We start from the raw sequence: 12,882 nt of genomic DNA, 5'->3' as shown, positions 1-12,882 counted from the left end.
CACAGAGAAACCTTGTCTCAGAAAAATAAAAAAACAAACAAACCAAAAAGGCCCAAACCTACCTCTAAAAGACTGAAAAAAGAAAAAAACAAACAAACAAACAAACAAACCAAAAAAAAAAAAGGAAACTGGAAGTGAAGAAAAGGGATTTAAAAAATATATTGTTATAAATTGTGGGGTTTAAAAAATTGTGTGTTTGTGTGCGCGCACACTCGCACTCACGTGTGAGTATTTGTACTCCGGCATGTGTGGACTATGGCAAGAGTGTGGCGATGAGAGGCAACTTGCAGGAGTTGGCTTTTTCCATCCACTACGTGGACCCCTGGGATTGAACTCAGGTTATCAGAGAACTTGCTGGCCCACCTGTGTTTGTTGTTGAAGTCAGGGTATTGCTATGTTTCCTAGACCAGCTTTGAACTCCCAATTCTCCTGCTTTAGCCCCTTTAGAGGGCTTAAAAGAAAAACCAGGGCTGGAGATACGGCTCTGTAAGGAGGAGTGCTCGATGCTCTTGCAAAGGACCCGAGTGCACTCACATTAGGTGGCTCACAACCATTTGTAGCTCCAGCTCCAGGGGCTCTGATGCTGTCTTCTGGTCTCCAAAGGCACCTGCATACGGGTGCACAAGCAAGCACACACACACACACACACACACACACTCACACGGGCATAGTTTATCTTTTCTTTTCTTTTTTCTTTTTCTTTTCTTTTCTTTTCTTTTTTCTTTTCTTTTTTTTTTTTTTTTTTTTTTTTTGAGACAGGGTTTCTCTGTGTAGTTTTGCGCCTTTCCTGGAACTCACTTTGTAGTCCAGGCTGGCCTTGAACTCACAGAGATCCACCTGGCTCTGCCTCCCGAGTGATGGGATTCAAGGCGTGTGCCGCCGCCGCCGCCGCCGCCGCCGCCGCCGCCACCACCACCACCACCACCACCCGATGGCATATTTTATCTTTAAAAGAAAAATTCAGTGCTGGAGAGATAGCTCCGTGTTTAAGGACATGCACTGCTCTTGTAGAAGACCTGGGTTCAGTTTCCCAGCACCCATGCTGGGCAGTTCACAGAACTGTATGTAATTCCAGTTCCTGGGGATCTGATGCCTCTGGCTTCCAGGGGAACCTGAACTCACGTTCTCATGCCCACACAGCAAATGTTTATATTTCAAATGTGAACTACCAAGCTCTGTTGAAAGGTGATTCAACATTGTCTCTCTTGCCAGTGTGAACACAACTTCTATTATTCAGGGAATAATGAGCCTCAATTAATCCTCAACCTCAACTGAGACTTTTGTTAAAATTTATATTCCCAGGTCTCTCTTGGTAGATTTAATTTTTACTTTTTCAGTAGTGGGGATCAAACCCAGGACCTCTCATCTAGGCAAGTTTTCGACCACAGCCCTGCTCCTGAGGGAAGCAAATCCTCATCGTTTGGATTCAATCCAGGCCACTTGCATTTTTAAGCAGTGTCACAGATGATATTTCTCTATTTATTGTTTTTTTTAAATTAGGCTGAGAATGATGGGATGGATACACCTTTAATTCCAGCAGTTGGGAGGCAGAGGCAGGAAGAGCTATGTGAATTCAAGGCCAGCTTGCTCTATGTATCAAGTTCCAGGATACCCAGGGCTACATTGCAAAACACTGTCTCAATTTTTTTAGATTATATTTATTTTGTGAGGGAGTAGCATGTACATGCTGTGGTGTGGGTGGAGGTCAGAGCACAGAGTGAGGTAGTTTTCCCTGTATACCACTAGGTTCTAGGGACTGAACTCTGGTCATTAGGCTTGGTTGCAAAAACCTTTCTCCCAGGAGCCATCTTGCCAGTCCTCAGGCCTTCTTTTTTCCCCCCAAGAGCCAAGATAATCATTGTTACCCTATTATTTCTTCCTTTGGTGATCTGTGATTTATTTTGCAGCTAAGAAGGCTGAGGCCCAGAGAAGTAACTTGCCTCAAATCATGGGCTAGATTTCTCTGACACCTCTGATTAACACAACACCAGGAATACTTGCTAACACAACCCAGAGAATAAATCCTCCATGTAGAGCTGGACATTTTAATAACAGGTGCCTTGACAAATAGTCCTTGTCCTTTCTCCCTATTTTTCACTGAGAGGCTGTGAGTAAACATACTCTATTCATTGCTTACAGCTTCGGTAACAAAGTATCCTAGACTGGTAGTTTAAAACTCAAAAGAAGCTGGGTGTAGTAGAAGACGCCTTTAATGGCAGCACTTGGGAGGCAGAGGCAGGGGAGAGGGGTCTCTGAGTTTGAGGCCAACCTGACTGATCTACAATAAACTGAAATCACCACATGTCTGTGTACTCTAAATCCCTAGGGAAGAATCTTCCCCATGTCTTTTCCAGCTTCTGTTATTTGCTGGCAATCCTCTGAATATCTTGGCTTGTTATATAACTCACTTTAATTCCTGCACCCATCTTTATATGATTTTCTTCTTCCCTCTGTGTATCTGTTTGTATATGTCTTCTCTTATATATAGGACCATAGTTTAAAGATTTTAATTAATTAATTTTATTTATTTATTTATTTATTTACTTACTTACTTATTATTTTTTTTTGAGACAGGGTTTCTCTGTGTAGCTTTGCGCCCTTCCTGGAACTCGCTTTGGAGACCAGGCTGGCCTTGAACTCACAGAGATCCGCCTGCCTTTGCCTCCCAAGTGCTGGGATTAAAGGCATTCGCCACCACCGCCCGGCAAGATTTTATTATTTTTAATTATGTGCATCTGAGTAGGTGTTTGTGTGTTTGAGTGTTGGCGCCCTCGGAGGTCTGGGGTATTAGATCCCCCTAGGGCTGGAGTTACAAGCAGTTGTGAGCTGAACTTGGGTCTTTTGCAAGAGCAGTGCACACTCTTAACTGCCAAGCTCTCTCTCCAGCCCCAGGACCATACTTTAGATTAAGGACTTGCCCTGTTTTAGTATGTTTTTTTTTTTTTTTTTTTTTTTTTTTTTTTTTTTTTTTTTTGAGACAAGGTTTCTCTGTGTAACAGCCTTGGCTGTCCTGGAACTTGCTTTGTAGACCAGGCTGGCCTCAAAGTCACAGAGATCCACTTGCTTCATCTCCTGAGTGCGGGGATTAAAGTCATTTGCCACCACTGCATGGCGATTTTATTTTTAATAATTAAATAATTGCAGTGCTGTGGATAGGGCTTGTCTCAGTAACCTTTCTATTGCTGTGAAGAGACACAATGGTTAAAGCAACCTATAGAAGAAAGCATTTACTTGGGGGCTTGCTTACTGTTTTCAGAAGTTAGCATATCAACAGGCAGGCATGGCACTCAAGCATGAGAACTTACATCTGATCCACAATGCCAGGCCAGAGAGACTGGAAAATGGCATGGGCTTTTGAAATCTCAAAGCCCATGCCTAGTGACACACCTCCTCTAACAAAGGCCACGCCTCTTAATCCTCCCAAACAGTTCACCTAACTGGGAGCAAAGCATTCAAACTTGAGTCACGGGACCTAAGGTCTTGTGCATTCTAGGCAAGAACTCCACTACTGAGCAATACCTGCAGGCCAGTACTCTGTCTGTCTGTCTGTCTCTACTTGGCACTAAGCCCAGACAGGTCAGTGTTCTACCACTGAGCTGTATCTACAGCCTTCTTTTTGCCTTTATTTTGAGACAAGTGTGTAGTTGGAAGCTTTCCTATGTCCTGTCTGGTCCTAAGGCCGCTCAGACCCAAATAAACACACAGAGGCTTATATTATTTTTAAACGATGGCCATGGCAGGCTTCTTGCTACCTAGCTCTTATGTCTTAAATCAACCCATTTCTATAAATCTATACTTTGCCACGTGACTTGTGGCTTATCGGTACTTTTACATCTTGCTTCTCCTGGTGGCAGCTAGCAGCGTCTCCTCACCTTCCTTTCTTCTCTCCTATCTCTCTTGGATTTTCCCACCTGGCTCCATCCTGCCCTGCCATAGGCCAATGTAGCTTTATTTATCAACCAATCAGAGCAACACATATTCACAGCATACAGAAAGACATTCCACAGCACAAGTTCCCCCTAAATTGTCTTGACTGGCCTTGAACTCACTCTAGCACAGGCTAATCTTAACCTTGTGATGCCCTGCCTCAATTTCTGGAGTTGCTGAGATTCCAGGCCCAGCTCCAGCACAGTTTCTTAATTCACATCTTTAAAAATGTATTGCATTTATTTATTTGAAGGAGGGTGGTTTTCTCCTTTTACCATTTGTTGTTTTGTCTCCCCCCCCCTCCCCGGAGCTGAGGACCGAACCCAGGGCCTTGCGCTTGCTAGGCAAGCATTCTACCACTGAGCTCAATCCCCAACTCCTCCTTCTACCATTTGGCTATCAGGGATTAAACTCAGGTAGTGAGGGTTGGCAGCAGGTATCTTTACCCAATGAGCCATCTTGAAGGCCCTTAACATGAAAAGAATAAATTTCCAGATTAGGTCTTAGTCACAGTTACCATGGATTAGTTTACCATGTCTTTTGGGAGCTGGAGGGATTGCTCAGTGGTTAAGAGCATTTGATGCTCTTGCTGGAGAACCTGGGTTCAATTCCCAGCACCCACATGGTTGTTCACAACTATCTATAATTCCAGTTCCAGGGAATTCAACACCCTCTTCTGACTTCCATGAGTTAGGTGGCGTTCGTTTGTTCCCTGGGTGGCTAGATGGCATCTGTGCCTGACTCTGCCCTTCTTCTCCCTGTCTCTCTGCTTGGATTTCCTGCCTGGCTCTTATCCTGCCTTACCATGGGCGAAAGCAGCTTTATTTATTAACCAATGAAAGCAACATATATTCACAACATACCAAAAGACCGTCCCACAGCAAAATAAATCTAAAACACCCCCCCCCGTATTTTGGAGGGATACAAGTCTAACCACACACCTGTAGTAATCTATTTTCCATGGTGACCCTACTTGGGCAGGGCAGGAGGACCCAAGGGCCCAGATGAGCCAAGACAGCTGTGGTAGAGTTAGGGGCAGATCTGCCACTGTCTATGGGGCTGGGCAGTTGTGGACTTTAAAAAAATTTTGGGGGGAGATTTTCAAGTCAGGGTTTCTCTGTGTAGCTTTGGAGTCTGTCCTGGAACTCACTCTGTAGCCTAGGCTGGCCTTGAACTCACAGAGATCCGCCTGCCTCTGCCTCTTGAGTGCTGGGACTAAAGGCGTGTGCCGCCGCCGCCGCCGCCGCCGCCGCCGCCGCCGCCACCACCCAGCTAAAAAATATTTTTGATGATGATGATGATGATGATTGGGCGTGGCTGTGGGTATATGCTGCTTGTGTGCAGGTGCCTCCAGAGGACAGAGAAGGTTGTGGATACCCTGTAGCTGGAGTAACAGGCAGTTATGAGCTGGCCTGCATGGGTGCTGGGAAGTGGACTCAGGTGCTCTGGAGTAACAACACATGCTCCTAACCCTCTCCAGCCCCGGTTATGGACTTTAATGTGACAGGAGAGCAGCTGAAAAACCTAGCTCAATAAGTCCCTCTTCATTCACTTAACAATGTGCTAATGGCTTCTTAAGTGCCGGGCACTGGACAGGGCGCAAGCAAATGGGATTTGTTCAGTCATAGGCATATGCTTTTAGCAGGGTGACTGGCAGGCTAGCCAAAAGATCACACTGATATAGATCACACAGGGCATAGCTTACAACTGTGTTCTAAGAGTATCAATCCCGTGATGAATTTTATTTCCTCCCTCCTCCCCAACTCTATCTTTTATTTAAAATTTTTATTTTATTTTAATAGATTTTGTTCATTTGTTTTTCAAGACAGGGTTTCTCTGTGTAACCCTAGCTGTCCTAGAACTCGCTCTGTAGACCAGGCTGGCTTTGAATTCAGAGATCTGCCGCCTCTGTCTCCCAAGAACTGGGGTTGCAGATGTGCACCACCACCACCGGGCAGATTTCTGTATTTTTATTTTATGTATGTGAGTGTTTTGCCTGCATGTAATTACACCATGTGAATGCCATATGTATGCCTGGTACCCATGGAGGCCGGAAGATGGTGCTGGAACCCCTGGAACTGGAGTTAAGGACAGACAGTTGTGAGCTGCCATGTGGGTGCTAGAAAATGAACCTAGGTCCTCTGTAAGGACAGTACATGTTCTTAAATGCTGAGCCATCTCTTCAGCCCTATTTTCTTAGATTTATTTGTTTGTTTGTTCATTTATTTATTTATTTATTATGTATACAGTGATCTGTCTTCATGTATCCCTGCAGGCCAGAAGAGGGCACCAGATCTCATTATAGGTGGTTGTGAGCCACCCTGTGGGCGCTGGGAATTGAACTCAGGACCTCTGGAAGAGCAGCCAGTGCTCTTAACCTCTGAGCCATCTTTCCAGCCCTCAGCTCTATTTTTTTTTTTTAAAGAAAACTTTTTTGTTGACATCTAACTCACATAGATCTGACTGCCTCTGCCTCCTAAGTGCTGGGATTAAAGACATGCACCAGCATTGCCCAGTTTAAAGAAAACTTTTAAATGATATGCATGTGGTGATGGCGGAGGGGGCTACATGTATGTGGATGCAGTTGTCTGTAGGGTCCAGCAGAGGGCATCAGATCCCCTGGAGCTGGAGTGACAGACCTTTATCATCTGTCTTGTGGGTCCTCTGCTAGAGCAGTGAGCACATTGAACCACTGACACCCCCAACCCCTGGAGCTCTGCCTCCTAGCCTCACTTTCTTCAATTAGCCCTCTCTGATAACTGCATGTGTTCTAACATCTAGGTGGAATAAGGAGATTAGATTTTCCCTGTTGGTTAGAACAATGACAAAAACTGGACCAAGTGATAAGGTTAGGAAATGGGCAAAGGTTGAAGGTGAGTGTGTCTGGCACATCTCTAGCTAGACAGTGAATACACCTTGGCAGATTGGCAAGTATGCCCATGTGTGGCAGCTCCTTTCAGCTTATGCAACCACACCCCTTACCCCTTCACTATTTGGTCCTTGAAAGGTGTCACCCCTGGAATCCCAGAAAGGCATACCAGGACCTGGCCAGGCCAGGACAAATGTTCAGAAGGCCTTCCTTTTCCTGGCTGGAATGATAGTGACTGCTTAGCTTGATAGTTCTAAGATATACCCTGTCTCCATTCCCGTGACCAGAGCCTCAGCTCCTACCTCCCTGAAGCTTTCAAGCTGTGATTGCTCTTTTTAACCCACTTCCTACCTAACAAATAGCAGAGGGATATTTCCAAATACTAGTCAGACTGAGAAGGGTCTGGGGAAGTCCCTGGCCTCTAGTGTCCTGCCTCTGTCCCCATCTCAACTTCCCTGGGACTCCACTGCCAGCTACTACTCCAGGCCCACCTACTTTTCTACACCCTGCCAGTCATACCTATCTGTGCTCTGCTTAACTTGCTATTCCATCTGACTTCCTCCTGACCCTTGCACAGCCAACTCCACTAACACCTCCAGGAGATTGAAATACCCCTTCCCAGAATTCCCATTATAACTCACTTTTTTATTTTCAAAAATATCTTAATTTTTTTTTTTTGCTAGTCTACAACACAGATTTGCTTGTTTTTGTTTGTTTCGTTGTTGTTTTTTTCCCCTTCAAGACAGGGTTTCTCTGTGTAACAGCTCTGGTTGTCCTGGAACTTACTTTGTAGATGAGGCTGTCCTCGAACTCACAGAGATCCATCTGCCTCTGCCTCCCAAGTGCTGAATTTCAAGGCATGTGCCACTACCACCTGGCCAGCATAGTAGGTTTTGTTGTTACCGGCTTGTACATATACATATTATATTTTTCTTTACCCTCCTCCTTTTTTCTGAGTCAAGGTCGTACCATATCGCCCAGGTTGACTTCATATTCACTGTGAGCTTAAGTTAGCCTTGAAGTCCCCAAACCCCTTCCTCTGTCTCCCGAGAGCAGGCCTTACAGGCATGCATAAACAAGACTGGCCATAAGTTACTTTTCTTTCACTGCAGTAGATTGGTTTGTTGTTCTTGCTGTGTTTGGGGTTTCTTGGGGGGCTGGGGGAGATGAAGCAATGTCAGATTATTCTGTGATTCTAGCTGCTAGCCACACCTTGTGCCTAGACTGGAAGTGGACACAGCAAAACAACAAAAGTGAGTTGAGTGAAGTCCACCGCACATCTGACCACGTATTACAGACTTTGAGGTTCCCAGATGGATTTTGCTTTTGTGACCTGCCTGTCACAGGAATGGAGGCAAGCACCCAGCTGGGGAAAACCCTGTCCTCCAGGCATGACTACCTTACCACCATCATCAGAAGCAGATAGTAGTGAGCCTTCAGACTGTGCTTGTTGACACCCCCTCATTGAGGGAGTGTTGGGAATCGTTACCAGATCCTTCCCTTGGGATGCCATGCCTTCCCTCCTGCATCTCTTTTCCAGGGCATGCAGTTCTGCTCCCAGTTGCATGTGGTCTCATGGTCTCAGCAGGTGCTTCAGTGTATAGAATGGATAGGGTTAACTGGAGGGGGACCCCTGTGGAGAAGTTGTCATTCATGCTGGGGTGAGTCTTAAGTGGTGTGGCTGCTTGGGCTCACCCACATTCCTGTAAACAACCCTCCACCCATGTTCTGTAAGTAAACCCAACAGACTAATTGGTTCTCCAAGCTAGACATGGGTAAGTAGATGTGTGGTGGTTTGGAAAAAAAAAAAAAAAGGCCCCCAAAGGGAGTGGCACTATTGGGAGGTCTGGCCTTGTTGGAGGGAGTGTGTCACTGTGGGGGTGGGCTTTGAGGTCTCTTTTGTTCAAGCTTCTCTCAATGTGACAGTCAGTTGACTTCCTGTTGCCCGCAAGATGTAGCGCTCTTCGCTCCAGGACATCAGCCTGTACATTGCCATGCTCCCCATCATGATGATAATGGACTGAACCTCTGAGCCACCCTAATTAAATGTTATCTTTATTAAAGTTGCCATGGAAGCTGGGTGGTGCTGGCACATGCCTTTAATTCCAGCACCGGGGAGGCAGAGGCAGGTGAATCTCTGTGAGTTCAAGGCCAGCCTGGTCTAAATAGAGCGAGTTCCAGGACAGGCTCCAAAGCTACACAGAGAAACCCTGTCTCAAAAAACAAACAAACAAGAAAAGTTGCCATGGTCATGGTGTCTTTTCACTGCAATAAAAAACCCTAAGACAAGATGCTTGTTCCCATCTACCAGGACAAGTTTACAAAACAGGCCAATACTGGAAAGATGGAGGTCTCACGAGAGAGACTTTCCCTCTCTCTCACTTCATAGCCAGTCCCTTCCTGAAGTGGACACACTAACCCTTGAGGTATTCCATCTATGCCCTCTCCTTAAGCCAAGACTTCTCAAGCTCCCACTTCAGCCTCTGTGATGGGGAGGGAGGAGGTACAGAGACATGTGCCCTTCCTTTGGAAACTGCCCAAGGGATAGCAGGGCCAGAGGATCAGTAAGGCAGAGGTGGGGTGCTCATGGATGTGGGTCCACTGATGAGTTAGCAATCCATGAAAAGCTTGGACATCAAACATGCCGGGCTTGGATGGGGATGCAGAAAAGAAAGATGTCCATGCTTTGCTTTCTCTTGAGGGAGTAGGTTAACTTTGAAGAAAGAGGAAGCGCATCCTTCTTCCCCATCCCAGGATGTGATTCTAGGCTGGAAGGAGGAGACTCAGCTATCCCATCCAAAGACCCACCATAGGCTTACCTTCCTGACAAGCCTCGCAGGTTCTTCTTGTGTAGTCCTGGAATCAGGGTAGTCATCTAGACAAGTCTCTCATAGACTTCTAAATCTTATCTTTTTCTTCAGCTTTGGAAGCCTAGTAGTCCAAGGTACCTCTGCTTCCTGGATAATTTATTGTTTTCTGAGATACTTTGTCCAGGCCTGCCTCAAACACTATGTGTAGCCAAGGATGATCTTGAACTTTTTTTTTTTGGTTTTTCGAGACAGGGTTTCTCTGTGTAGTTTTGGTGCCTTTCCCGGAACTCACTCTGTAGCCCAGGCTGGCCTTGAACTCTTAGAGAACCGCCTGCCTCTGCCTCCTGAGCTGGGACTAAAGGCGTGCACCACCACCGCCCAGCCGATCTTGAACTTTTGATACTCCTGCCTCTACCTCTAGAGTTCTGGTATTAACAGGCATTTGCCACCATGGCAAGTTTATGTGGTGCTGAGAGCCGAAAATGAGACTTTATACACCCTAGGCAAATACTCTACCAACTGAGTTATATCCCCAGCCCAGTTTTCATTCTTTCCATGTCTCTTGCTCCATCTCCGAGAGGGGCCAACAAACACATCTAAATCCCTCCGCTCTTCCTGGAGATTCCTCAAGAGCAAGAAATTGAGCGGGACAAGATGCACACCTGTAATCCTAGCACTTGAGAGGCTGGGGCAGGAGGATCGGTTCCTGGCCAGCCTGTACTACATAGCAAGGCATTCTCTAAAGAATGAATAAGTCAGGGTGAGGGTGGAGGGCAATGATTGACAGCCTGGATGACAGGACTTGGTGATCCAAAGCACCAGCAGAGATATCGAAAGGAGAGCAGAGGCCTCCCGGAGGAGCCCCTCCATCAGCAGCAGAAGCCAACCTCCTCACCAGTAGGATTTATTTCAAGGTTCTGCAAGCAAAGTGACTTACAAATGTATTCTTTCCCATCTCCTTTCCAGCGGGGCTGAGTTCCATGGGGTGGCATCTGCTCCGAAGAGCCGGAGCTGCATGCTGCACAGCTCCCCGACTTCCAGCACACAGCATCCTCCCACTCCCACCCCCACCCGCTTGGACTTGGGCAGAGAGGCATCTGAGGCCGTTATCTCTCAACACACAGCTGTGCAGGGCTGGAGGCAGCCGCTTATCAGGGAGCGTGCAGTGATTCACAGCCCAGGCTTCTCTGCTGAATAGTAATTTCCAGCAGTGGATTTGTGCTGCCTCTCTCCTCCCCCTCTCCCAAGGGTGTGCTGTCCTTTTGCAGGGAGAGGGCAGTGAAGGGGAGCACCTACTCATGGGGCTTTGTGCCCGCCTTCTGGGTAAGGAAGTCTACCGGAAGGAGGGTGCAAGGTTAGAACCTTAGCATGGTCTGCCAGCCTTGGCAGGCTGCCTCCTCCAGCTCATCAATGCTCTCTCCCCCTCCTTCCCCTCCCAGAAAAGCAGCAGCGCCGCTTCCTTTCCCTTTGTGGGGATGCAACAGGGACACAGACCCCCACCAGCGCCACCGCAGGTCCCTCTTGCCACATTTTGACGCTGCCCTGTCTGTGTCTGACCTTGAAGACTCCAAAGGCTAATAAGGCTGAAGGCAGGCATGCCAAAGTGGTCTCTGCACAGGCGGGTGGGTAAAGAAAAAAAAAATAATACTGGGGACGGGGCCATTTTCACGTTGGTTTTATTGGAAGCCGGACTCCAGCAGTGGGACTCAGGGGAGGAGGCATGGGAAGTTTTGTCCTGGGTCCCCTCTCCGCCACCATGCAAAAGGGGGGATGCTAAGAGGAGGAAGAGCTAAAGAGGAGAATTGCCAGGGGGTGGGTGGGCAGAATAGGGTCCCGACAGTTTCAACTTGGCCACCCTCAAGGAATCTGCTTCACAGCTCCCTGCCCTCAGTCATCAGCAAGGATGATTTCAAGATCCTCAACGGTCATTCTTCATGCATTACTGGGCGCTTTTAAAGTCTGGGTCCCCAAGAAGTCTCAAGAGTCTCACTATCCGCCATGCTTCTCTAAAAAAAAAAAAAAAAAAATCCCAGTATGGCCTACAAAAGGTGGAGGCGGAGTTCTGTGGCTTCTGGCAACACGTCCCACAAAGTTTCCTTGGACTTCAGGGGATCCTCTTGTCATTCCTGAGCTCCCTTTCAAGTCGCCTTGGGATCTGTGCTGTCAATCTTCCAGGAACATGGGCCCCTTGAAACCCAGGTATGAAAGGTGCGCGTGGATGTAGGAGTGTTGAGGATGTAAGATCCAGCCGGTCTAGGGGGCTCAGAGCCGGGAGTTCTCAGGCAGTCGGGTCCTCATTCTCAGCCCCTGGCTCAGGCTGAGATCGCTTAGCTGTGCTTTCTCCAGCAGCAGATTCCCCCAGGCTCCTCTTGGACGTCGACACGGTAGGAGGGGATGAAGGACCAGGATTGAGGTTCGGAGGCTGGTAGCCAAGTTGTAGTGGATCCAGTGCGTCCTTTGAAAGTAAGATGGCCAGGCTCGGTACATTCTTAAGTACACTGAGACTGGCGGCCGGATCCTCAGGCGTCTGACCCCGCGTGGGCCCAGGCGGGAGGCTCTGCCACACCTCGCGCACGCTCCGGTAGCGCAGCCGCGTGACCTGGTGTAAGCCCGCCAGGCGGCGCTTGAGGATCTCGGCGCACGTGACGGTTTTGGTGGTGGCCCGGCCGCAGCCGCTGAAGACGATGGCGCGCGTGGCTGGCTGCGCCATGCTGGCGGTGGCGAAGGCCAGCAGGTTGCGGATCTTGCTGCCCTCTTTGACCCGCATGTGTACAGCACCGGGCGCGAGATCTGCGAAAGGGCCAGAGCTTAGGCTGCCACCCTCATCACCGTCCCCCGCCGGCGCCTCCTCCGAGCGCACCTTACGGAAGTTCTCCATGCGCCGTCGTTGCTGGGATCGCAGGTTTTGCCATGGGGCCGCCTTAAGCCCGGGGCTGCATGGCCGCGGGTCGTGCCGGGCGACGGCCGGCAGGGGTTGGGATGCCGCACCGAGTGGGAGCTGAGGGTGGGCTAGGAACACGCAGTCTTCAGCCCCGACTTCTACCGGGTGGTGCTGCTCTTACTCTGCGCCCTCGGCGCCTTGTGCTCCGCGCCTTTAGCAGAAGCTCCGCCTGCGAGTCGGAGAGGCCCGGCCCCTTCGCCCAAGCCCCGCCCCAACTCTGCGTGACTTGTCCGAGTCGCAGCCCCGCCAGCCCTCGGGATCAAGCGCTGGTGCTCAGCGGCTGGGGGCATAGCGCCAGGGGTGATTTGGGAGGCGAAGTTCTCCAAAGTCACCAT

At 48.5% G+C, this 12,882-nt stretch overlaps 1 protein-coding gene across 1 annotated transcript; it reads right to left on the bottom strand.

Moving 5' to 3' along the window:
- Nucleotides 1–11,266: 11,266 nt before the first annotated feature.
- Nucleotides 11,267–12,678, bottom strand: Rpp25 (ribonuclease P/MRP subunit p25). The gene has a single exon (XM_006971536.4). It carries the CDS (start codon nucleotides 12,482–12,484, stop codon nucleotides 11,885–11,887), a length of 600 nt encoding a protein of 199 aa, XP_006971598.1. The 5' UTR covers nucleotides 12,485–12,678; the 3' UTR covers nucleotides 11,267–11,884.
- Between the last annotated feature and the right edge of the window lie 204 nt (nucleotides 12,679–12,882).

This window comes from Peromyscus maniculatus, chromosome 7, assembly GCF_049852395.1.
Source record: "Peromyscus maniculatus bairdii isolate BWxNUB_F1_BW_parent chromosome 7, HU_Pman_BW_mat_3.1, whole genome shotgun sequence".
Classification (NCBI taxonomy): Eukaryota; Metazoa; Chordata; class Mammalia; order Rodentia; family Cricetidae; genus Peromyscus; species Peromyscus maniculatus.
This window is presented reverse-complemented; position numbering and strand designations above follow the sequence as displayed.

Excerpts from the sequence above, each read along its gene's own strand:
- Rpp25 (XM_006971536.4), bottom strand. The coding sequence starts at position 12,484 with ATGGAGAACTTCCGTAAGGTGCGCTCGGAGGAGGCGCCGGCGGGGGAC.